Here is a 26,567-nt window from a genome sequence, read left to right as displayed (position 1 = left end):
TTCATGCAACCTGGTTAGCACTTCCAAATAGTAAACTTGGTTACATGTCTTTCCAGTTCATACAAATTCATAATGAATAATCCCTCTGATATCAAAAAAGGTTAGCAACATCGTTGCAACAAGTTCGTGAGTCCTCGTACGTTTTCAGTTTAGGTAAGTACCAAGGAGCATAATTATTAGACTGTATGGTAAAAGTATGTTTACTTTGCAACAAATCATCAAACTGTCTTCCAAAGTGGCTGGACCATTTTGCATTCCCACGGGCAATGAGTGAGAGTTCCTGTTGCTCCACATCCTCATCAGCATTTGATGTTGCCGGTGTTCTGGGATTTGGCCATGCTAATAGGTGTATAGTGTTATCTCATTGTTGTAATTTGCATTTCCCTGATGACATGTGATATGGAACATCTTTTCATTTGCTTATTTGCCATCTGTATAGTTTCTTTGGTGAGATGTCTGTTGAGATCTTTGGTCCATTTTGTAATTTAATTATTTGTTTTCTTATTGTTGAGTTTTAAGAGTTCTTTGTATACTTGTATCTTATATAGCAGTCCTTTATAAGATATACATTTTGCAAATATTTTCTCCCAGTTTGTGGCTTGTCTTCTCATTCTTTTTATATTGTAAAGACAATATAAAAACTTTGCAGAGCAGAAGTTTTTAATTTTAATGAAGTTCAGTTTATCATTTCTTTCATAGGTCATGTCTTTGGTGTATTATACAAGAAGCACCATATCCAAAGTCATTTAGGTTTTCTTCTCTGTTATCTTGTAGGAGTTTAGTAGTTTTGAGTTTTACATTTATGTTCATGACCCATTACCAGTTAATTTTTGTAAAATGTGTAAGGTCTCTGTCTAGATTCATTTTTTTGCATGTGGATATCCCATAGTTCCAGCAACATTTGTTGAAGAGACTATATTTACTCCTTTGTCAAAGATTAGTTGATTGTGTTTACATGCATCTATTTCTGGGTGGTTTATTCTGTTCCATTGAGTTATTTGTCTATTCTTTTATTTATTCCTATTTTACTGAGAGTTTTTATTGTGAAGGGGTGTTGGATTTTGGCAAAAGCTTTTTCTGCATCTATTAATATAATCATGTGATTTTTCTTATTTAGTCTGTTGATGTGATGGATTACCTTAATTGATTTTCAAATGTTGAACCACTCTTGCATACCTGGGATAAATCCCATTTGGCTGTGTTGTATAACTCTTTTCATACATTATTGAATTAAATTTGCTAATATTTTGTTGAGGATTTTTACAACTATAGTCATAAGAGATATTGGTCTGTAGTTTTCTTTTCTGGAAATGTCTTTGTCTGCTTTTGGTATTAGGATAATGCTGACCTCAGAATAAGAGAAAAAGTATTCCCTCTGCTTCTATCCTCTGAAAGAGATTGTACAGAATTGGTATTGTTTTTTTCTTAAATGCTTGGTAGAATTCACCAGTGAACCCATCTGGGCCTAGTACTTTCTGTTTTGGAAGATTACTAATAATTCTTAGCTAATAATTATTATTAATTTAATTTATTTAATAAATATAGGCCTATTCACATTGCATATTTCTTCTTGTATGAGTTTTGGAAGATTACATTTTTCAGGGAATTGTTCCATTTCATCTGTATCATCAAATTTGTGGGCATAGAGTATTTCATAGTATTCCTTATTATCCTTTTAACGTCTGTGAAATCTGTTCTGATGTCCTCACTTTCATTTCTGATATTCTTATTGATATAGCTGAATTAATATCTACCATATTCATTACTGTTTTCTATTTGTTGCCCTTACACTATTTTTGTCTTTCACTCTTGTTCTGCCTTTCTTTACTATGTTGAATTTTTCAATCCATGAACACGGAATGTCCATTTATTTAGAGCTTTGATTTATTTCATCAACATTTTTTATCATTTTAAGCATACAAAGTTTATATCTGTTTTGTTAGATTTATATCTCAATATTTAATTTATTTAAGCAATTATAAATGATATATTTTTAATTTTAGTTTTCATGTTCATTGCTGCTATATAGAAATACTGAGTTTTATATGTGTATCTTGTATCCTATGACTTGCTGATCTCACTTACTAGATCTAGTAGTTTGGGTTTGTTTTTGGTAGATTCCTTTGGATTTTCTATGTAGATCATCATATCATCTGCAAATAGAGACAGTTTTATTTCTTCCATTCCAATCCATATACTGTTTGTTTTATTTTCTTGCTTTATGTGCTGGCTAATCCAGCATTATGTTGAATAAAAGTGAAAATTCTGGCTTTTTTCGTGATCTTAGGGGGAACGTTTTTAACCTTTCTCCAATAAGCATAATGTTAGGTGTAGATTTTTTTGTGTATGTTCTTTATCAAGTTGAGGAAGTTCCCCTCTATTTATATTATTTCTGAGAAGTGCTTTTGTTGTTGTTCATGATGAATGGGTGTTGGATTTGTCAAACACTTTTTCTGCATCAGTTGAGATGATCATGTGATTTTTTTCTTCTTTTGTCTGTTAATGTGGTGTATTATATTGATTGATTTTTGAATGCTGAATAAGCCTTTGTGTCCCCTTAGTTTTTGATAACAGCAGTTGAAAGGGGGAGTAGTAGAAAGCCCTTCCAATGTGGGGAGGAAGGCTGGGAAGAAAGAGAGAAGTACAAGTGAGCAGAACTCACTTCTCACCCTCCTTCCTCTGACAGGGTGTGACCCTGAGACAATTTTTTCTGTGAAAGTTATTTCTTAGGAAGTGTCCCCAGGGAAAAACGATTGGAGAATGGGGGAAGTATGACTGGGAAGAGAAGGAGGCCATACCAGGGTAGGAGACCAATCAAAGTCCTATAGAGGAGTATTCTGGAGAAAGAATGAGCCACACCTCCAAACTGTCATCATTAGGAGCAAGGGAGCAGGAGCATTTGTACAGCCCCCCACATCTGTAAGTCAGTGATGGTAGACTGGCCATTGGGCCAAGGTCGTCTCCCCTTTAAGGGTACAGCCAGTGCAGTCCCACAGGGAGACACAGGTGCTGACTGCTGGGTGAGGGAGAAAAAGTGATACATAGTTCTAAGAAGATACGGACCGAGCACTGCACCTGCTACAGGACAGAACACAGTGTTGGATGGAGGATGCAGCCACTTACTAATTATCTAATCGGTTGCATAACCTCCCAGGGTATCAGCTTTCACATCTGTAAATTAAGAGGGTGGGGCTCTCCAAGGTCTCTTCTACTTCTGAAATTCAGTGCAAGAGAGAATGCATAGTTCCATTTCAGTTCAAAGGGTTCTTTAGGAACACTTGCATTTCTGATCATTCCATTTCCTTCATAAAAGGTAAGAAAGAATATGGAGGTATTTAGAGAAAGGAAAATAGAGGAATCAGAAAATGGGAGCGGCTTGCTAGTGGGAAGTGGCTGGAGAAAAATGAGACCTTTATTTGGGACAAATTACGGCAAGAACAGCATGATCAAAATCAATCATTTGTGCAGGTGTGGAAAGAGCATACAGAGAATTGAAAGACTTCCTTCCAGTCACTGTTTATGCTAGGAAATCTGGCACAGTCCTAGCATATGACACACAAGAGAGAAATCTGAGTAATATTAGGAAAGAATTGAGAAGTTTCAAAATAAGGCCAGTGAACTCAAGTGCCAGGCACATGATGTCATTGGTGTCACAGAGAACAGAGGTCATTTCATTATCCTATAGAGGTGTTGAACCCACACATTTCAGGTTTTTTTTCTAGGAGGTGCTTTTGCTCATCAAAGATGTAGATTTTGTATCTTTTGAAAACCACTGTAACCAGCAAATTGAAAAAGCACACCTTATGATGCAGTAAAAATGCGGCTGTGTTCCTCCCACTGTCCTTTTACAATTCAGTCTCTGGGGCAATCTTTCCTGGTCCTGCATGAATACTCTAGTAGTCCATAATTTCCTGCTCATTCTTAGGTGACAGATGATCTATGGTGACTAAGTCACAAACACTGTCCAGATGCAGAAATTAGAAGATCCAGTCTTGTGTGATACTCAAAACTTTGAACTGAATGTACTGTGAAAGCTCTCTCTCTTCCCCTCCACCCTCACTTCCCCAAGCTTGGGCTGGCTTCCGGATGGACAACTACAGTAAAGTAGCGGATAGTGGTCCTTCCATTTCTCCACTGCATATTTCTAGTCCTCCCCTTCCATCATGAGTTGTTGTTTCAACTCCACAGTGTCCAGTGGGACTTGGGGAGATGGGGAAAGGTGACACACAGGGCAGTTCTTACTTGAACCCGTACTTTTGTCATTTAATATCACTCGGGTCGAGCAGATGCCTTTTCCCCTTGAGATGTCATTTTCCTGACTGTTCAGAGTTTTCTCACTGTTTCTCTTTCTCCTACAATTCCCTTGATCCTGCAGGATGCTTTTCTTATTTCTCTGTTCTGATGGTCACTTGTGACTCCTTCCTTGGCCTCTGGACATCACGTAGTGCCTCTCCACGCTCCTTCAGGGAGCTCTATTGGACAGAACCAAGACTGTCCCCATTATGGCTCCTTCTGTGTCTCAGGGACCACAGGTCCTCCCAGGAACATTCAAACATCCCTTGCCCAGGACTGACATGGGTCCCAAGGCAGCAGCACTCTTTTGGTTCTGCCTCTAAATCAGTCATTTCTCTTACCTTGCGGATTTCCACCTAGTTAGGAGTTAGACTCCAGCCAGTGTCAATTTCAACTTTCTCAAGAGTGAGTTGGGCACCAGCCTCTAAATCTCAGCCTCAGGAAACATGTCTTCTGCTCTCAGGGATTTTTCTCCCCTTAGCTCAGGGTTAAAGGGCTAGACCCTCCCTTTCCCCACCCTAAGAAATCTCTGATCTCTTTTGCCTGCATTTCCTGACCCTTCTTCTCTGTCCTTGATGTAGCTGAAAAGTCCAAGAGGAGCCCACAGGTTCTTGAGATCATGTACTTTGAAAATCTTCGAAACATGGTTTGGCATCTTTCTTTGGAATTTTACATCTGTTATTTTTTGTTGCCTGGTGGAAACTTCAGTTTTAGGATCCGATTACACAAGTAATAAACAAACATGATTTATGGGCCAATCCTTGAACCACAGTTCAGTGGTAAAACATCTGTCTTTACTAAACATTTTGATTTCTGAGTGTGCTGTGTAAAAAAAAAAAAAAAAAAAAAAAAAATGAGGGACAACTCTCCAAATCTTTGACCATCTATGTTAGTTAGCACTTGTTAACTAGAGCTATAGGCATACAGAGTTCATAAAATAATTTGGAATGAAATACCCTACTCAGTGGATATTTTTATATGGCAGCAGATTGATCCCCAAGGGCACCATGTGGCCTTGACCGCTAAGACCTCTTCCAGCATAAGAAAGTCGTGAGTCCATGGTTCTCTGGCTGTACAAGAGGGCAGGAAAGAAACTGGCTTTGCAATAGTGAGCCACTAGGAGACAAATTCTCTCAAATTAACTCCCTCGCCAGCTGAGCACTCTAAACCCAGACTGCATGGGTACCATAATAGCATGTTTCAGTGAGGTTTGAAAGGAGGAGAGGGTGGTGGATGGTTCTATTTTCTGAGGTCAGGATATCCTTACCAGGGTTGCTTGAGTCCAAAGCAGAGAGAAGGGAAATAAATACCAATCTTTGGTCCCCAGATGTGGCAGAACCAGATCCTGTGTGTTGCTGGTTGGCCCTGACCTTTGAAGTTAAGATTGAGGGCCAGAAATCTTGTGTATTGTAGGGATTTTTTCTCTCCGGTGGTTGTTTGTGTAAAACCAGGAAGGAAAATAGTTGAGTAAAATCCAAGAAATGTTTTAAAATTGCACTTCTCTGGAGACCTGAATCATGGAATTGAAAGGCACTTGCTTGGTGTTTGATTTATTAAAGTGGTGACTCCCTCAGCCTGTGTCTCTTAGCCTTTTTGAACTTGTAGCCCATTTTGATGATCATAAAAGTTTCCCACTTCCTTGAAGAGTCTGGTTTTCTTCCTTTTCCCCACTTTGCGACCTCCTTGAGATTTATATGCTTTGTGACATATGGCAGCGGAGATTATCCCAAGCTTTCCTTTTGGTAGTTTCTGTTACATAAACAATAGGCATTTGTCAGCTTTCTAAATATATAAGCATGTATTATATAATTGAATGTGCTTTTTTTATTATTCTACATTATACTTTTTCATGCTAACATATCTTCATTTGTGCAAAAAAATCCTACAATTTCAGAGGGCTCATAGATCTCCAGAGGGCCACGTGTGAACTCTCAAGGGACTGTTTCTCTCAATCCTAGAGGACTTAATCCTTGCCTTAACTCTTTTTGCATCCTGTTGGATGTTTCTAACCCTGGTAGAATCACTTTTAGAGCTCTAAGTAGCCTTAGAGCTCATCTAGTCCTGTCTCTGCATGTTATAGAAATGGATGCACAAAGAGTTTAAGCAACTTTCCCAAAGTTACACCACTGTGTTTACACTGCAGAGCCTGAGCAAGCCCCAGGTAGGTGAATTCCCTGCTCAATATTCTTTCCACTATATTGTCAATTGCTTGAATCTTCTCTGCTTTATTCCATTCTTTTTAAAGGTAACAACCAACATTATAAAACAAATGCTAGTACAACAAACTCTGTAAAAATACTTTGTGTTCTTTGTATAAACTAATATCAAGCTGCCTTTATTTTATAGTACCTACAAAGCTGAGAAAATATTTATTCAATTGCTATGAACCCATATTTTTGCCAAGTATTATAAATGGTGCAGGAGAAAAAATACTTAACCCCTAATTTCTGGAAATTTAAAGTTTTTCGGGGAGATCCATGTGGTTCATATTCAGCTTATGACTAACTGTGACCTCTTGGGACCTTTTTAAATGCATTCGTAATTAGTGATTTCCAGCCCTCTGCCCCATCCTAAAAGTTATTCCTCCTTGAATTCTTCTGTAGTTCATCTATATCAAAAACAATTTGTGACATTGGAAGGAAGATGGGAGAATTTAAATGTCATTTATTGGTAAATTTAGCTGCTAATAATATGAAAGCTTAAACAGCAATAAGAAGTAATGTCATTCTTTAGAAGGGGAAACTGAGGCTCAGCAAGAATATGTGTCTTGCTCAATTGGTAGTAGATGGAGTCTCGGAGTCTGGCAGCTGAAGTGGCTCATGTTGGAGCCTTCAAACCTCCTTCTAGTCCATGCAAGCAGGAAATAAAGTGGGAAAAAGCAAATAGGGCAAAATAAGCTTGTTGAAAATTGTAGTTTTGTCACCGTGAGGTGATGAACACATCAAATTTGCTGACTGTGAGAGGCTGTTGAACATGCCCACTGTTCTGTGTATCTTTCCTAAAGCTGTATGATTGCTTTTCTGTGAGCAGAGGCCTTCTCATGGCAGAGGAGGCATTCACAGAGCTAGGTCATGGATGGGCCATGCTCTTTGAAGATATCTTTGTTGAATCCGCCTTTTATTTGTCTAAGAACTGGGTCTAAAGGAAGAGTAAGTACATCAGAGACATTAAGTCTCAGGACCCAAGGAGAAAAAAGGAATTTATCCTCCACAACTGTCATCTAAAAACAGGTTTCCAGTTCAAGGAGTCTTGGAAAATGGGATAATGAGACTGCAGATTTATTTTGAGGAGAAAGTCGTTTGCTGGGACCCATCTTGTGTCAGACTCAGGCAGTTTTTACAGAGCGTAAACCTGACAATCTCCTTGTTTGCTCAGGGTACTCTTGTCCCTAAGCTTTTCCCTATAAATCACCAGTGTACAGTGGGATAAGGTCACTTTTTGTATTTTTCCATGGAGATTGGGGGAAGGACCAGTAGAAATTTGATAAATCTACCCATATGTAAAATAAAAGTTGTTTTGTTCAGTTGGCATGTGCCTGCATTGTTTACCCCCAGGAATGTGCAAAATAAAACTTTTTGTAAGTTTTCAACCAGGAAGAAAAGGTAACATATGAACAAAAGATAAAAATGTAGACATTCTTCAGCTGATTTGCGCTTTGGTGGAGGATGAAAGCAACTGGCCATTCCCAAAGTAGTAATCCTATTTCAAAAAATACTTGGTTCTCAAAAACCTGGCATTGTACATTGGTTATATTTGTTCCTATTTTGTTTGTAAAAGGTTTTAAAGGCATATGATGTAATGAAGTAAATATTATTTTGTGGTTGAAAATTAAATAGTTCTTTTGTGTTTTAGGACTCGTAAGAAATGGAGTGTGTGTGTTATGGGGAGGGCAGCAAGGAGGATGGGAAAACTTTCTAGTCCTTCCTTATAATTATAAACCATAATACCTCAGTATTTTTTTTTCTTCCACTGGTTTGAGATAAAAATAAATAGATTTTTCCCAAAAATGTATTTTAGGGTGCTGTTAGCATCTCAGATGGAACCGACATTTGCCAGGAATGTTTTCCCTTGTTTTGATGAACCAGCCCTGAAGGCAACTTTTAATATTACAGTTATTCATCATCCAAGTTATGTGGCTCTTTCCAACATGCCAAAGCTAGGTAAGTAATGTGTCCTGGCATTTTTATAATATAGGTATTTTTATATATTATATGTATATATCTAACTCTGTAATAGCTTTTAAATCAATAGCTTTCCTAGGCCATGTGTTGGCAGTGTATTATAATTGTAGTGTATTATAATTAGGGAGAGAGAGCAGTCACGTGGGGTATGTGGCAGTACCCACATCTTTGGAGGTAACAAATTGTTTCTTTTTTTTTAAGTTAAGTTTGCTGGGGTAACATTGGTTCATGACATTATATAAGTTTCAAGTATACAGTTTTATAATACATCATCTGTATATCACATTGTGCACTTACCACCCAAAATCTGATCTCCTTCCGTCACCATATATTTGACCCCCTTTCCTCTTTTCATCCTCGCCCCACTTCCTTCCCTCTGGTAACCACCATACTGTTGTCTGTGTCTATGAGTTTGTTCGTTTGTTACTTTCTGTTTGTTATCCCACATATGAAGCCATGTGGTTTCTTGTCCTTTTCATGATACTCTCTTAGCGTGAGAGTATTGCACTTAGCATGATACTCTCAAGGGCCATCCATGTTGTCGCAAATGGCAATATTTCCTCATTTTTTATGGCTGAGCAGTATTCTATTACATATCCACCACATCATTTTTATACATTTGCCCTTTGAAGGACACTTAGGTTGTTGCCGTTTCTTGAATCCAGTTTCTTTTTGTGGTAGAAGCTGGGGACATTATACTGTTTTATACATTGGCAGCCTGTCTGCCCATGAGTTTGGGCTTCAAGTATTGATCATAAGTGATAACACACTGGTGGACTCAGTCTGAATCTGGTGCACAGATGTGTTTTATTTGGCTCATAGGTCTCTTTTCTTTTGATTGAAGTAACATCTAACTTTTAAAAATTCAGAGATTTTTCATGAAAGTCAAAATTCTTACTTCCTTGAAAACTTAAAAGATCTAACTAACAACTTTGGGCCTGCAGTTCCTACATGGCAGCAATAGTTACAGCCGAGAAGATGCGGCCTCTGCAGACGGGCCCCCAGCCTGCTATGATCCCCCTCAGTCACCGTTAGTGTACACCAGCCCATTCCACGTCAAGTACCGGGCCCTGCCAGGCATCTGACTTTATGATTTCAGGTTTAAAGGCCCCAGCCTGCCTCCACTGAAGACCTAGCTGAAACCTGAGATTGGCAGAATCGTACCTTGTTGACCTACCTGGGAAGCTCTAGATTAAGTCTTGTCAGAAATAGGCTGGACTAGGAAATGGCAGAAGTGGGTGGAAAAGAGAGGAGGCAGATCAAGGACCTAACTGACAGTGCTCATGGGTTTGGCCTTCAGGCAAGACTATGTTACTCAAGATACTAATTCAGAACCAAGGTGCTCTCCTTAGAGCTTCCTGCTATGATTCTGATAGCTTAGGAGTAGAGACATTTGAACTGCTAGACTATGGGGAGTAGCTGGGAAGAAGGGTGACAATCAACTTGACAAATTATTTCAAAGGTGGATATTATTGCTTAGGTTTTCAGTGACTTGGACTAAAATGCATTTCTCTAGGTCAGTCTGAAAAAGAAGATGTGAATGGAAGCAAATGGACTGTTACCACCTTTTATACCACACCCCGCATGTCAACTTATTTAGCCTCATTTGCTATATGTGACTATGACCACGTCAGCAGAACTGAAAGGGGCAAAGAGGTGAGTAAGGAAAATTCTCCAGGTAAGGGTACGTTTGTACCAGCTGCAGATTGGTTACCCACTCTTTCTGCATCCAGGAGTTATGCTTACACCTTCTGGTTCTCACTCCAACATTTCCCAAGCTCTTAGTGTGGCTTTGCAGAACTGGACACAGCGAGTCTTGTTTGTAGTTCTGTGGAGGGTTTCCATGAAGGCCACACATTAAGCCCCCTCTAGGTAGGTTGTACACCCCCTCTCCCGAGAGACCATTGCTGCCTTTCAGAGGACAGGAAAGTACAGGGAAAGCTGCCATACTAGCACTTTGAAGCTGTTATTACTTAACCTACAATGTTAAAGCAGCCTTGAAGCTGGGGTGATAACTCAGAATATCTAGCAACCAGCATGTCATGGGCACCAAACAACCAAAACCGGCAGCTGCTGGGAACAACTGCTGTGGCTGAAATAATGCCTGCAGGTAAAATACCATCCCTATTGAGAAGTAGGGCCGTTGGGTTCCTCAGCGCGGGGACATGCAACACTTCCTCAGAGTTGTATGAAGTAGATGCTCTGTCTGGAAATACCTAGATTTCACGCAACTATACCCTCCTCCCATAGTAGTGCTTTAGGAAACTACCCAGGTTATTGTGGCCATACTTTATATAATGGTTCACTCCCAAGACTAGAGTGTGGAGGTAAGTAGGCCAGTGCTGTAGGCCCAGTTCTTTCTGGTCAGATCAGCTTCACGGGCTGAGGAAAATCAGGCCCTCCAGCTGGCTGAGCCTGTCTCCTTGGCCCAAGATCTGCCAGGCTCCTACTGTTGACTTGTGGAGACACAGAAGCAGTGGATGAGCCAAGTCTGTTACCAGGGGGAGAGTCACTCAAAGTTATTCCTCAGGCATCCCTAACCGAATGATGAATTACAAAATACTGTGCTGGATGCAAACAACAACTCGTTATCTGCCTCAGCTGTTGGATCCAGCCTGATTTCTCTTATTGACTAATAATCACTGATAGATCCTGGATATTCACAGATCTAACACCAGTCAAGCAAACACTCATGACATATATGGATAAATCTACTCAGGCATGGTTTGGAAGCACATGCTTTGTACCTGGCATGAAGGAGGAGGCCCCAGAGCTCATGAGGGACCCAAGGTGGTCTGTCAGCATCTACATCTCAAGTGGCTTGTTGCTGTCAATGCTGCTGCACAGTGAACAATTCTTATAAAGGGATCAAATCTGTTTCTTCGTGAAAAATCACCCTGAAAAGAAAGCCAGCTGCCATACAAGCAAAGAGGAAATAGAACCTCCTTAAGAAAGTCATGTTGTTAGCCAGAAAATTGAAATTTGGGATGAGTTTATCAGTGGAATGTTGCATTTGGCTAAGGCTCAGCTCTGCTAAGTAAAGGAATCCACCATATATCCTACAAGGGAACCAGAATGTGCTCTTGGAATAGCATCCAGACTATGAAAAATTGCTCATTAAGTAAGAAGTAAAAATTTAGTGAAATTGACAATGTGGGCAACGCATGGCATAAGGATAAACATAGGAAATGCTAATCTAAGGTTGGAAATAACATAGTTTGAGTAGAATTTAGCACACATGGGCATGTGTAAAGATATTCCTCTCTTAGCTACTGAGGTCCGTTATCTCTCAGGAGGGCCATAGGAAGACACTGGTGGACTGGGTGTGATTTTGAAGGAACTTTATGGCTGCATCTCCAAAATGCTTCTTGCTGCCCTACCAGAGCCCTCCCACCCCTGCCACCCAGCTTGAAATCTCTACCATTTGCCTGCCTTTTGGCTTATAGAATGGTAGTTTATGGGAGGAGCTTTATGAACTGAAAATGAACATACGGAAGTTAATTGTTATTGCCATGATGTTCCAAAACGGCTACAATTAAAATGCCTTAAAATGTGTGGAGCAGTAGCTATTCTTTCCACTCAAGTAGTGTGGGCTTTGGTTTAGCAGTCTTCCTGCTGCCTCAGAAATTAGAACTAGAGTTGGGGAGGGTACGTTTATTGCAGGGGCAGGGCTGAGTCCTGGGCCCCTCTTTCCCAGCATAATGAGACCTCAGCAGCACGGAGGAGGATGAAAGGAATGAGGGAATCAAGGCAGGAAGTTGCAAGAACAGGTGGTTGCGTTTTGTGAAAGGGGAGCATTCCTGAAGACGGCATATAAGTCCAAATTCACATAATTCAAGACAAATTTTCCAGCAGAAATTAAAGCAAGGTAAGGTGAACGTGTCCCTGGAGTACAACAATCTGCAAATATTAATGTGCTGCTTTTCATTTTCTTAGCATTTTCTCTAATGTTTTGCAGAGAGCTCTTTCTCAAATTAACTGTACTCACATTAGAACAATTATTTTAATTCCCTCATCTCCCTCTAACTTTCATTCCAGAGTTATTGAGTTACATACATGTTCTATAGCATTAATAGTAGCAACCCCATTAAAAAGTACTTAGATGGTATTGTTGTTGGGTATGAAATGATTTCACATTAAAATCACAATGAATGTTGAAACAACAGCAAATTCCAGTAGTCACCAAAATCACCCAAATTAAGTTCCCAAGTGCCCGAATCACAACATGGTTACATTAAGCTAACAACCCATGGCAGGGATTTCCTCTTACCTATGAAAGTGGACGTATCATAAAGAAGAAAATATAATTCACTTGCTTCAGCAACTGTAAAATCATAAGACTTTTGATGAAATTTTTAAAATTAGAGAAATTATTTGTATTTTACATTTTGAAACTAAGAGGGGACTATTAATGCTTTCATTAAGAAACCATTTTAAATGGGCATGATTCAAATTGATTTAATAGGTACCGTACTGCATAACCCTCAGTAAACTAACTGCACAATTTTGTTTTGGAACATTGGAAATATGTCCAGAACGGGGAAGCAAGATGCCCTTTTATTCTGACACAGAGTCTACATTTTCTGTGGAGTAGACACCATGTCATGGAGTGTTTTTGGATTACAATAGTTATACATATTATTCCAAAAGATTGAAATAACACTTTTCTGGGCGAGCCACTGTTCGCAACTTAGGGAATACCCTTCTGAATTTTTCTCAGCCTGTGTATGCATTTAAACATATTGTTTTATAGCTTCTTCTGAAAAAGTGTGACTGGCTCTAGAGTATCGGAGGATGGGAGCAAGCAGGCTGCCGCTTTCCAAAACCACTACTGCTTTTCCTGATAACTGCTTAATTGTTTTGATTTAGATACGCATCTGGGCCCGGAAAGATGCCATTGCAAATGGAAATGCAGACTTTGCTTTGAATATCACAGGTCCCATCTTCTCTTTTCTGGAGGATTTGCTTAATATTAGTTACCCTCTTCCAAAAACAGGTGAGGCATCTTCCCTTCCAATGCAATCGATTTCCTATTATATGGGGACTCTGGGTTGAGGTCAAAGGGTATCCAGACTAGCCTCCAAAGACCCATTGTCCCCAGTTAGCTGCTATTTGGAAGTTAGCGCTATCTCTTTCCTAACACAGAGAGGCCTGTCTGCTCTTCCTCTGTGTGGTGCCAAGTGCCCAGCAGGTGTTCAGTGAGCTCTCAGGCTTTAGATCCCTCCTGGGTCCTCCCTGGCAGCCTTGCACCCTTACACCCTTTCTCTCTTGCATTGTGTCCTTGTTTCTCATAATGCAAGTGTGCGATGCAATGTTCTGGATCCTTTTAGTGGGCTTGCATGAGTTACCCCAGTTCCCTTTACTAAGGTTTTGTTGGTTTTTAAAAAATATTTTTTAGTTATGAGTCATTGGATTAGGACTTAAGGGTCCCATCTGTGAATTTTCGTTGTATGAAATTGGAATCATGTGTGTACATAATATGATCCTTGAAGAAATATGTAAACATTTTATCTCTCATAGATCTATACAGTATGTCCTTAAAATTGTGTGAGCCACTCAGCTCAGAAAGTTGTTCGATGTTTCTTCTCTCTAAATTGAGGGGATTATGTAAATGTATTTTTTCCGTTGACATGAATTGCTGGGTGGGATGGGAGTGGGAGGAAAAGGAAGGTTAGAAGAATGGGAAACCTACACTAAGGCAACTACATTGGTCCCAAGATAATAGAGCATTAACTGGTAGATGCTATGTAATGACCTGAGTACACACTTTATTACACACTGTCAACTTCAACCATGTATAAATTCAACTTAAATTATTGAACACAACACAGCACAGAATATTCATTAGGTGACGCAGCATGGATTATAAGAATAATATTTCTCCCATTGGTAAAATAAAAAAAAAAAAAAACTTATATTGTTCTAGTTATAAAAGTAGTAAATTATCACATGGTAGAAACTTTGGAAAAACAAAGACAAGCACGAAAAAGAGAAGAAAAATCCTCTTTAATGTTACCATGCAGACATAACCACAGCAGCCATAAGCATGGCTGACGTTTGGTGTATATTCCAATGCCTGTCTTAGTCTGGATCGTTGTCTTTTTTCTATGTTTGTCTCTTTGTTTTTAACAAAGATGACAACATAGAGGTGACACTGTTCTTTGAATGGCTGGTTTTTTTTTATGTTAGCAACATGATCCAGATAACTAAATATTCTTTTTTATTGTTTTTTTTAAGACAGAATACCTATATATCAATTTGACAAAATAATTGGTTTAATCCTTGGTAGTTGAACATTTGGACTGATTCTACCACCTTTGGGGGCACTACTTTCAAAACACTAAAGAAAACCCTTGTAAGGAAATGTTTACAAATATCTGTGCTATTTGCCTTAGTATAAATTCCAAAAGTTGAATGATTTAGTCAAAGGGTAGGAACATGTCTAAAGATTATGAAGCATTTTTCTGGATTGCTCCAGAAAGGTTGGACAAGTTCATACCAGCACCAGAAGGCTGTGTCAGTTTTCCTATACCTAATTATTAATACCAATTATTAATACTAATGCTAACCACTACTAATTATTAATTTTCTCGTACATTTGAAAGATTAACTTATATCATTGTTTCAATTTTTGTTTTTGATAACTAATGAAGTTGAAGATTTTTGGCTTTTGGAATTATTTCTTTAGTGAATTTTAATTTGTCAGAGTTCTTTAAATACTAAAAAAATATTGTCTAGTTGTGATATATGCTGCAAATATTTTTCCCAGTTTGTGGTTTGCCTTTCAATTTTGTTTATGGTGTCTTTTGGTGAACTGAAATGTTTAATTTTAAGTAGACTTTTTTGGAGAGTTCTCATATACCTGTTCTTTCTCCCCCCAACCCCACCGCAAGTTTCTGCTATTAATATCTTGCATTAGTGTGGTACATTTATTGTAGGTGATGAACCAATATTGATGCATTATTATTAACTAATGTGCATAGTTTACATTAGTGTTCACTCTGGGTTGTACAATTCTATGAGTTTTGAAAAATGTGTAATACATGTGTAAACCATTGTAGTACCACAGAATATATGGTATCACTACCATACAAATCCCTTGTGTTCCACCTTTCATCCTGCCTCCTCCCCCAAAGTCCCTGAAAACCACTGATCTTTTTACTTTCTCATGGTTTTGCCTTTTCTGTAATGATCTAATGTTGGAATTATACCACATGTAGATTTTTAAGACTGGCATCTTTCTCTTAGCAATATACATCTAAGGTTTCTCCATGACCTTTCATAGATTGGTAGATCATTTCTTTTTATCATTGAGTAATACTCTGTTGTGTGGATGTCCCACCGTTTATCCATTCACCTAATGAAGGACATCTTGGTTGCTTCTCATTTTTGACAATTACAAATAAAGATGCAATGAAATTTTTGTGCAAGTTTTTTATGGACATAAGTTTTCAGCTCATTTGGGTAAATACCTAAGAATCACTTGCTAGATTGAATGGTCAGCCTATATTTAGCTTTATCAGAAATCTCCAAACTGTCTCCCAAAGTGGCTGTACCATTTTGCATTCCCTCCAGCAACAAATGAGGGATCCTCTTGTTCCATTTCTTCTTCAGCATTTGGTGTTGTGCTTTGGATTTCAGCCTTCCTAGTAGGTGTGTTAGTGGTATCTCCTTATTGTTTCAATTTGCAGTTTCCTAGTGACATATGATGTTGAGTATCTTTTCATATGCTTATTTGCCATTTGTATGTCCTTTTTAGTAAAGTGTCTGTTTTGATAGTTGCCAAATTTATAAAGTTGTTTATTTGCTTATTGTTGATTTTAAAGTGTTCTTTGTATATTTTGGATACAAGTTCTTTAACAAAAGTATTTGATTTTTGTATAGTTAAAACAATTTTTTTTTTCTGGCTTCTGTCTTTGGTATTTGTCTTTAAGCCGTCTTTTCTCTCAGGTTATAAATATTCACTTGTATTTTCTTTCAGTAATTGTATGATTTAACTTTGAGATATTTATATCTGGAAATCTCAAATTTTTTGGAAGCAATGATTTCTATTTTCCCCTCCATTTAAATCCGCTTAGATATAATTGCCTTGCCTGTTTTTGACAACCGTGCAATGGAAAATTGGGGACTAATGATATTCGATGAGTCATTATTATTGCTGCAACCTGATGATCAACTAACAGAAAAAAAGATGGTGATCTCCTACCTTGTCTCCCATGAGATCGGGCATCAGGCATGTGGTAAAACGTTCTTTGTTATTTCACATGGAGATGTTCTCCAGCTGCTCTACCAAAAGTAGCAAAAAAAAAAAAACACTGCTGTATACCAAATTTTAAAAAAAATATTTGAAAAATGGGATAGTGAGTAAAAACAAAGAAGGATCTGTGTAATCAGATCTTGGGTGGATTTGAATAATTGGTGAGGTTGAATCATAGTGATGAGACCTTACAGTCCATTTGAAGGTCAGGTATTCACATCCAAAGATTAGCTTTGCTCCACAAAGTCCACTTCAGGAAAAATAAACCAAGCAGAGCTATGGTTACTTGTTTTCATACAATCTCAAAATAAGGTACATTGGAAACGGTCACTGAAAGATATCAACATTTCGTCAGTAGATTGTTATAAACTTTTTTTGTTTTTTAAAGATTTTATTGGGGAAGGGAAACAGGACTTTATTGGGGAACAGTGTGTATTTCCAGGACTTTTTTTTTTTTCCAAGTCAGGTTGTTGTCCTTTCAATCTTAGTTCTGGAGGGTGCCGTTCAGCTTCAAGTTGTTGACCTTTAAGTCTTAGTTGTGGAGGGCACGGCTCAGCTCCAGGTCCAGTTGCGGTTGCTAGTTTCAGGGGGCGCAGCCTGCGATCCCTTGTGGGAGTCAAACAGGTAACCTTGTGGTTAAGAGGACGCGCTCCAACCAACTGAGCCATCAGGGAGCTCAGCGGCAGCTCAGCTCAAGGTGCTGTGTTCAACCTTAGTTGCAGGGGACAGAGCCCACCATCCCGTGCGGGACTCAAGAAGTTGAGCTGGCAACCTTGTGGATGAGAGCCCACTGGATCATGTGGGAATTGAACCAGCAGCCTTCGGAGTTAGGAGCATGGAGCTCTAACCGCCTGAGCCACCGGGCTGGCCCTTTTTTCTTTTTTCTTTTTGGAGAGGATTAAGCGATGTAAGGAATATATTACTGTTCGTGAGATGAGTTTAATTATCTTCGAGCTGCATCCATAAAGGTGGTATAAACTAAGATTTATTCATTTCATTAGATCTATATGCTTTCATGTTGTGATTTTAGAAGTTTAGTTATTTGATTTGATGGACATTCTCACATCTGCATTTTGACCTTTACTCCATTAATACAAGTTTGTCAAGAAAGAAGTCACCTAAACTATGAAATTGTTATCTTTTTGTTATATGGATCCATAAGAAATTTTGCGAAAGAGTGGTTTACTGGGATTGTATAACACCCTGTTTGTTACACAATCAACACACGCTTTCACAAGTTTTGATCAGTCACCCAAAGTGTCATTTTTTATTATAGCCTAAGTGACACATTATTTTGGAATACAGGCTGCTAACCATTAGTACATCATAGCTGTTACGAGAATTTGGTTAAATACCAGGGTGTGGATTTGTTGGTTTTGGGAATTATTCTGTATGTGTTCTTTTTTCCCCATTCAATTCATCATCTGTTTGGCACTTTCTTTCTTTTAAGCTCAAATACAAAATAATCATAGCTGGATTATTTTACAGAACATATGATTACTTGACTGATTTGTACATGGCACAGATCAAATCATGTTCTTAAAACACAATAACTGCTTACCACAAAATCCTGACATAGTCTATTTAGAGTATAAGATGCTGTAATTAGTAGGTATTAAGTGAACATTCAGAACTTCTCTCTATTTAACTTACGGGCAAAGTGGACAATGTACGAAATGCTACTCTAGCTTACATTATTTTTGAATAGCACAGTTTTAAAACAAAAATTGCTTTCGATCATTGAATGTGAAATAATTATTTCAGATAATTGCATGACTGATAGCTCTTCATGTTAAAACAACAGCATGCTTTTGGGAATCCTGTTTTATTGATAGCAAATAAAATTTAATTATGTCTTTGACCTTATATTTATTTAACATGCAGTTACAAAAAAATATTACTTAAATTTTAAAAAAGCTCTTTTTTCCTTCCATTTTCAAAAGTGGTTTGGAAACTTGGTTACCATGAGTTGGTGGAACAATATCTGGCTCAATGAAGGTTTTGCATCATATTTTGAGTTTGGAGTAATTAATTACTTATATCCTAAACTCCCAAGAGTAAGTATGTCTATTAAATTTATTTATAATTTTTCTTACTTATAAAAGTAATGCATATTCATTGTTGAAAATGTGTAAAATCAGAAAATACAAGGAATATTAAATTATCTGTAATGCCAGAGATGATCAGTGTTATCTTTTTTTTTTTTTAATAATCAAAAATTATTTATTGTTTTCAAAAATATTGTTCAAATATTCCAGGGGTGTCAAAAATTGTATACACACAACTTATATGCATCTGTGGTTATCGGTCTATATGGAGCAATACAATCTTTTTGTTTTTTTTGGGTTTTTTTTTCAGTGTTATCTTTTTAATGGGTTTTCTTTTCCTAGGCTTATAGTAAATATTCATAATAGTGGAAATTACACAGAAATGTGTAATGCCTTTTCTACTTCATATTATATCAAGAGCATTTCCACAAATCATTAATTATTTTTGAAAACAAGATTTTTAAGGGTGGCTTAAATATTTTATTGTATCACCTTACAAGGTATATGTATATAATCCTTTCCTATTGTTAGATTTTTGGTTATTTTCACTTATGCCTACCAGAACTAAATTTTATAGCAGTCGTAATCAGTAGTCTATGACTTTAATGGTAAGTAATATGCTATATTATATCTTATAAATATTATATATAATATAACACATAATATAGCTGATAGTATATGTAATATTAATAGCTGATATTATATATATTATAGCTGATAGTGTTTTACTATTTTGAGTAAATAATAATACAAAAAATAAATTTATAGGTATGCAATTCTGATGATTTCAAGTGAAAATTATATTTTTGATCATTTATTTACAGTAATTAGGTAGTGCTTTCAGAATGGCATGATAAAGCCAAATTTATTTTATTTGACTTAGGTGTTTAAATGTTTAGATTTAGTATCATCCTTTGACACAGACCTCACATCTTTCTTGCAAGTCAGAGGTCCTTTCTTCGCCTCTGTTCCTGCCTCCTGTCATCTCTTTGATGCTCCAGGCTGCTCTTCCTGCTGCTCTTTGCTGCCTCTCCCTGATCTCTTCTCCCTCGTGTTTCCTAGGCTCAATTCTTGGCCTCTTTTCTCCTCTCCATACCTTTACTCATTCAAAGAGTGCATTGTTATTTGAAATGCTGATCTCCACTGGCCAGATCTTCCTTATAGGCTAAATTTTTTTCACTTTGAAGGAGATTCTAAGGTTATGAAGATTATGTTCTTTCTATAATATTGGTATTAAATTTCCCTTCTTTTATGAAAGAATGGTGATGGTAGATAGATGATATTTGGTTTGTGTTGATTAAAAAGTTGGTTGAATAAAAAGTTGACAAACCTATCTTGGCCCCAAAGAAACTGAAAAAAAATTTTTTTTCATCTGTTTGTGAAATCTCAGTTTGTGGGAAGCACTGACACAGCAGCCTCTTAATGCCCCAGTTTCATGCCGTCCACCCTACCCTTTGCAGACATCCTTATATAGATCAAGAGAATGAAATATTGAAAGGTTAAGTGACTTGCTAAGGTCATTTGCCCGATTGGGACAGATCCGTGATTATAACCCATTGTCTGAAGCTAGTCTGATGATGGGGATAATGATGATAATACTGCATTTACCATTCATGAAGCACTTAGGACTAAGTGTCAGGTAGTCTGAGTTCTATACATGCATCATCTTACTCAGTTCTCAAAACAATCATCTGATTGTACTTGATATTTTTTCTATTTTACAGTTGAGGAAACTAAGGCATTAAGTAAGTTGTTCAAGGTCTCACAGTTATTAAATGTCAGAGACGAGATTCAGTTCCAGATTTCTCTGATTGCAAAGCTCATGCTTTTAACCACGTGCACTGCAGAGAAAACACCTGGGAGCTTCTTGTTCACCAGGAGCTACTGGTGTATGTGTGTGCGATATGACTCTCTTCATACCGTGTTTCCCCAAAAAATAAGACCTAGCCGGACCATCCGCTCTAATGTGTCTTTTGGAGCAAAAATTAACATACGACCAAGTCTTATTTTAATGTAACATAAGACCGGGTCTTATATAATATAATGTAATATAATATAATACTGGGTATAATACAATATAATACTGGGTATAATATAATATAATATAATATAATACGATACAATACAATACAATATAATACCGGGTATAATGTAATATAATATAATACCAGGTCTTATATTAATTTTTGCTCCAAAAGATGCATTAGAGCTGATGGTCTAGCTAGGTCTTATTTTCGGGGAAACATGGTATATATAAACTTTATATACATATAGTAAATCTTAGTTGTTTTCAAAAGTAATTTCCGTATATTCTATACCTACAAAATTATTTATATTATTTATAAAATCAAATCTACACATAGTGACGTCTGTAACTGTTATTGAAAATGTTAGGTTGTATCCCAAGTTATCTCATGCTGAGTCACTAAGGAAAGAGGTTCCATTCCCGTAAAACAATTAGATTCACCCTCTATGTTTTTAATTGAGTAGAATACATTATTAACATTAATTAGTTACCTCTTACTGCAACTAAAATGGCTAAGATACTGTCATATCTGGGAACATTTGAGGAAAACATATTGCTGGTGTTTTTGAAGCTAAGATGGTAAGATCAGCCTCTTTTTGTACCATTTAGTTATTTCTTTTCATCATTGGTTTCTTAATCACTCTTTCCTGAGTCTATATTTCTCAGTTGCTTGTAGAGCTGAGTGAATATAACCTCTGCCAGAAGAGCGTAAGATCCTGTCACTTGAGAAAATTGCCACAAGTTTTATTTTTTAAAAGCTTAAGGCCTTGTTTCAATGATCTTTGAGAGATGATGAACTTCGGTTTCCTTGGAATCTAGTCATTAGATTGAAATTGAGTATGAAAAAATCACAGAGCCGTAGGCAGGAAGACAGAACTCTTGAGTGTTAAATTAATAAAACCTATGCTTAATGAATAAGATCAGGCTTATGCAGCTACCACCCCTAAATTCTTGCTATTCAAAGTGTGATTCTTGAACTAGCACCACTGGCATCATCTGATAGTTTGTGAGAAATATAGGCCCCAACCCAGGCCAACTGAATTAGAATATGAGTTCGATAAAATCCCTGGGTGATCTTTAGTCACATTAAAGTTTTATATGTATTGCTTTAAATGACAGCCTTTCTCAGAGTTTGATAATAGCCCAGTCAATGGCATTTGGTTTATAAATGTCCATGTAAGAGAGACCGACTGATTTTAAGGGGTTACTAATAAAATCATCAATGACATTCTAGAGGATTAAAGCCATCTAGAGATGCTATTCCCTGGAAGGCCCTGTTTGGGTACCCAGGGACCTCTTTAGGGGAAGTATAGATAGCTATCTTGGAAATAACATCAACTTTCATATACAATTTATTTTTAAACAATTGAAGTATAAAGGTTACCAAATGGGAAGGAAAGTATTATTATTCACAGAGTTTTATTATTCACAGAGTCCTGACTTATTTGGCATATTGCAGCTCACAGAGCACTTCTCAATTATTCTTTTATTCCCTCTTCAATGTCAGTTTTTGAAAGTGTTGGGAACATTGAATTTTGTGTTTCTGTGACACTTCAGAAGTTAATGTGGCTCAATCTTTTTCTTTTAGAATGAGGTCTTTTTTTCTAACATTTTACATGATGTTCTCAAAAAAGATCATGCCCTGGTGTCTCGAGCTGTATCCACAAAGCTGGAAAATTTCACAGAAACAAATGAAATAAATGAGCTCTTCGACTTATTTACTTACAACAAGGTAAAATCAGTTATATATTTCCTTTTGTTTTGCATTCTTGCAGAAAGTTGCATAAAATGGATTCAATGGGTCATAGACTAATATGCCACTGTACAACTTTTGATACAAATAACCTTAATTATATTTAGTAGATAGATTTCAGAATATATGGTTAAATCAATTCTCATCTAGTAAATATTAATCAAGCCCATACATTAGGTGCTCAGTACCATCTACCACTATAAATAGAGTGGTAGATAAACCCTTGTTTGGTGCAAATTTATTCTTGCCATGTAACTATCTCAATTTAAAAAAATTTATGTACCCTAAACTCTTTATGGGTAGGACATTTGCTCCCCTTTTACCTATTAATTAGTGTCAGTCTACTATTTTATTAGCATATTTTGGAATAACCGAAACTTTCTATTAAAGTGCACGATGCAGGCAGGGACACAGTCCAGAATATTGCTTATCAAAATGGAATGTGTTAGTGTTTAGATACGAATTTTGTTCAAATCATGGACAGCTTCTTGTGTCTTAGGGAGCGTCTATGGCCCGGATGCTTGCTAGTTTCCTGAATGAGAATTTATTTATCAGCGCACTTAAGGTGAGTTTACAAAATTGTTGTTACCTGGAAGGCAGTCAACATAAATAATTGCTTTGGCATGTGATTTATTTTCACCTTAACTTTTCTATTTTTACAGTCATATTTGGAGACATTTGCTTACTCAAATGCTGAGCAAGATGATTTATGGAGGCATTTTCAAATGGTAATTGTCCCACTTCCTGACGTGTTTCTACTGAGTTGTTTTGCATGACAGAGTTCAACAAGATCAGCGGCCATGCCACTGGAAAGTAGTTTTGCCTTGTTTGTGAAACTCCCTTAGGTCGGGGTTGTTTCTTTAGTCTTCACCACTGTACTCCCGTGCCCAGAAGAGAGCCTGCACATATTATATCCATAAATATATGTTCAGTGAATGAATAAATGAATGAACTCAGGGACCATTCAGATACAGAGTTGAACAGAGTTCTGAATTTGGCCCAGAATCTCTCCCACTGGGAATTACTGTATAGAATAGCTATGTAGTTTCTTTTAGGAGATTGCTACCTAAAAAGATTTTGATGACAAATATCTGCTTTTCTGATGATTTTTTAAAACAGGCCATAGATGACCAGAGTGAAATTGTTTTGCCAGCAACAGTAAAAGGCATAATGGACAGTTGGACACATCAGAGTGGTTTTCCAGTTATCACCTTAAATGTATCCACGGGTGACATGAAACAGGAACCATTTTATCTTGGAAAGGTTAAAAATCAGACTCTTCTAGCTCACAAGTAGGTAGATTTGCTCCTCTGTTTTCACCTTTCTTGGCATTGAGCTATGATCAAATGGAAACCAGCCTGTGAGTGAGGAAGCATAACCTCTGCTGGCTACACACCCTTCTGTAGTGACTCTGGGATGGTGACTTAGGGGTTCACACAGGTTGTTACTGGGGTGCTAGGATGAGGTAGAGCACTTGATGTCCAGAGCAAGGCCAGAGACTTGCATTTAGATTCAGGGCAGTGCCCCTCCCTGGGATTTAGGGCCACATTACTGTCCAAATCTTTGGGTGTCACGTATTCCTTTTTGTCCTTTGGAGAGAGGTAGTGAATTACTTGGGATTCAGGATGAAAGGCAGTAAGATAGAGCCATGGATGACTTCATGTTAGTTAAGAGAAAAGAAATCCTGTTGCAAGGTTGTCTTCCCTGAATGATAACTATGTCCTTGAGGAATAATTCTTTGCAAGTCTGCAATGTACACATGTTTATATTTGTAGCCATACCCGTAATATTAGAATTATGGCCTTCAGATACTGTTAGACCTGGGTTCAAATATTTACTTCACCAAAATTCAAACCTTAGGTAAGTCTTATTTAAAATCTCTGAGTTTCAGTTGCTTTATCTATAAAGTAAATGTAATAACATGTGTCCCAGGAGATTGTTGTAAAAATGAAATGAATTAATGAGTATAAAGAGGCCTAGCATTCAGTAACTGTTTCCTTCCCTTCCCTTCTCTTTCTTAGCTTGTTAGTTTTCTGCTGTTTTTGATAAAGTTTTGATCCTCACATCTCATGATAGTAAGTAGTCAGCACGGATGAGTAATTCATTTTCAAATACCACCACCAAAATGTTCAGGTCGTTCTACTCTTCCTTTAACCCCTCAGGGGAGAGAAACAGGAGACCTGAGGTCCCTTCTCACTGTGACAGTCTGTGACTTTTGAGAAGAGGTATGCTGTAGCTATTCGATAAAACACAGATCCTCAGTTCTAAGTCTTTGAGGAAGCAGACTTGTAAGCATTTGAGCAAGATTGGACATAATACGCAAACTCCAATCAGTGTGTCCCAAGCAATGTGTCCTCCCTGCGGTCAGCTTCTTCATCCAGGTCACGTCCACCAATGCGGGACGTGAATGTCAGCTTTCAGTAAATATGAACGATCTGGCTGAGTCATGCTGAACACTTTCAGACAGGGAGAAAGCCTGACACAGAAAAACATTTTGAAATGTTTGTCAAGCCTTTTCTTCTTAAATTACCCTTTAGCCCTCTTGGCAAGGGTGGATCTGGGTCTGTCTGCAGCATTTGAACAGCCTCTGAGTAAGGCCAGGGGACTATAATTTACTATAAACAGACCTTGAGAGTGTCAGATGTAAGACAGTCTTAGTAGCTACTGTAAGTTATAAGAAGGAAATCTATAAGACAAAACGAGAGAGAATAAACAAATAGCCAAAGCAAAACTGGAATGTAAAAACAACAGTGAGTTATCCTAAGAGCAAAGTCATGCATATCCAGAGGGAATGACCAAAGATTTTGAATTCTGTCTGTTATTTTATCATCAAATTTATTATTGGCTGAGTGTTTATATTCTTATGTGTGAAAATTAACTGAATTTAAATTTTTTTCCAATAAGTGGCACATGGATTGTACCTATTCTTTGGATAAAAAATGGAACTACACAGTCTTTAGTCTGGCTAGATAAAAGCTGCAGTAAGTAACAAAATTTTAAAATATCTTCATATATATACATGAATATATATTATATATAAAAGCAGGGAATAAAATGTTGAAATATCTAGCTTTTGAAAAGCTATCTTGTTTAAAACTAAAATATTATATCATTCTTATTGAACATAGATATTTAAAGAAAAGTTTCAAATCAAAAGCTATTAATATGAAAAAATATAATTATATGGTAAGATATATATACATGCATACATATATATTATATTTGTGTATATATAATATATATTTTAATTGCTTTTTGTTTTCTTGGGTTTACTGTTTAGAATTAAGAGGATATAGTATAAACATGTATTGGAATATTTAAATGTACTATTTTAAAGTTTTCACATATTTCTTTGTAGAAGTATTCCCTGAAATGCAAGTTTCAGATTCTGATCATGACTGGGTGATTTTAAATTTGAATATGACTGGATATTATAGAGTTAACTATGATAAATTAGGTTGGAAGAAATTAAATCAACAACTTGAAAACGATCCCAAGGTAAGGTTATTTTTTATACCTTTTATTAAATATCATTAATATTGCACTTTCAAGCCCTTTAGATTTGAGCTTTCATAAACCTGTCTGGTGGGAAGAGACCCCCGCCCCACCCATTGCCACCCCTCACCCCAAGGCATACTGGAGTGTGTTTTTTTCTTTTCTTATTCTTAGAAAGGGGAGATTTTTGTTGAATGTATTGTGTTTTTGAACATTAATCTCACTTTTCCACAACAATTTTACCTTTCTAGGTAAAAATCAGAATATATTTTCTTATTGACCATTATTTTTGTGATCTCAGTCAAGTTATAATACTTAAATATTCTGCTTCCATTTCTTCATTTTAAAATGGAAATAATATTATATATTATTTATCATGAGGATTAGAGACAATGTAGATAAACATGTTCTCAAAATTTCTAAGTTCATAATAGTTGTGCAGTATATGCTAGAAAATGTTAATTTTCTAAAAATTATATTTTTACTCTCCTTTAGAGGGGAGAATTTAATTCAC

At 37.0% G+C, this 26,567-nt stretch overlaps 1 protein-coding gene across 2 annotated transcripts in view; it reads left to right on the top strand.

Annotated features, from left to right (window-relative positions):
* The window catches only part of LVRN (laeverin), a 55,131-nt gene that overhangs the window by 6,098 nt on the left and 22,466 nt on the right, over window positions 1–26,567 (top strand). For both annotated transcript variants that reach the window (XM_019727837.2, XM_019727838.2), the window contains exons 2-12: window positions 8,311–8,453; window positions 9,991–10,130; window positions 13,344–13,470; window positions 16,553–16,707; window positions 18,675–18,788; window positions 22,394–22,537; window positions 23,058–23,123; window positions 23,221–23,286; window positions 23,678–23,850; window positions 25,463–25,539; window positions 25,917–26,056. In XM_019727837.2, the coding sequence (XP_019583396.2) occupies window positions 8,311–8,453; window positions 9,991–10,130; window positions 13,344–13,470; window positions 16,553–16,707; window positions 18,675–18,788; window positions 22,394–22,537; window positions 23,058–23,123; window positions 23,221–23,286; window positions 23,678–23,850; window positions 25,463–25,539; window positions 25,917–26,056 (1,345 nt within the window). The remainder of the gene's footprint in view (window positions 1–8,310; window positions 8,454–9,990; window positions 10,131–13,343; window positions 13,471–16,552; window positions 16,708–18,674; window positions 18,789–22,393; window positions 22,538–23,057; window positions 23,124–23,220; window positions 23,287–23,677; window positions 23,851–25,462; window positions 25,540–25,916; window positions 26,057–26,567) is intronic.

This window comes from Rhinolophus sinicus, linkage group LG03 (genome assembly GCF_036562045.2).
Source record: "Rhinolophus sinicus isolate RSC01 linkage group LG03, ASM3656204v1, whole genome shotgun sequence".
NCBI lineage: Eukaryota > Metazoa > Chordata > Mammalia > Chiroptera > Rhinolophidae > Rhinolophus > Rhinolophus sinicus.
The sequence above is the reverse complement of the archived record's forward strand: the minus strand, read 5'-3'. Positions and strand labels throughout refer to the sequence as shown.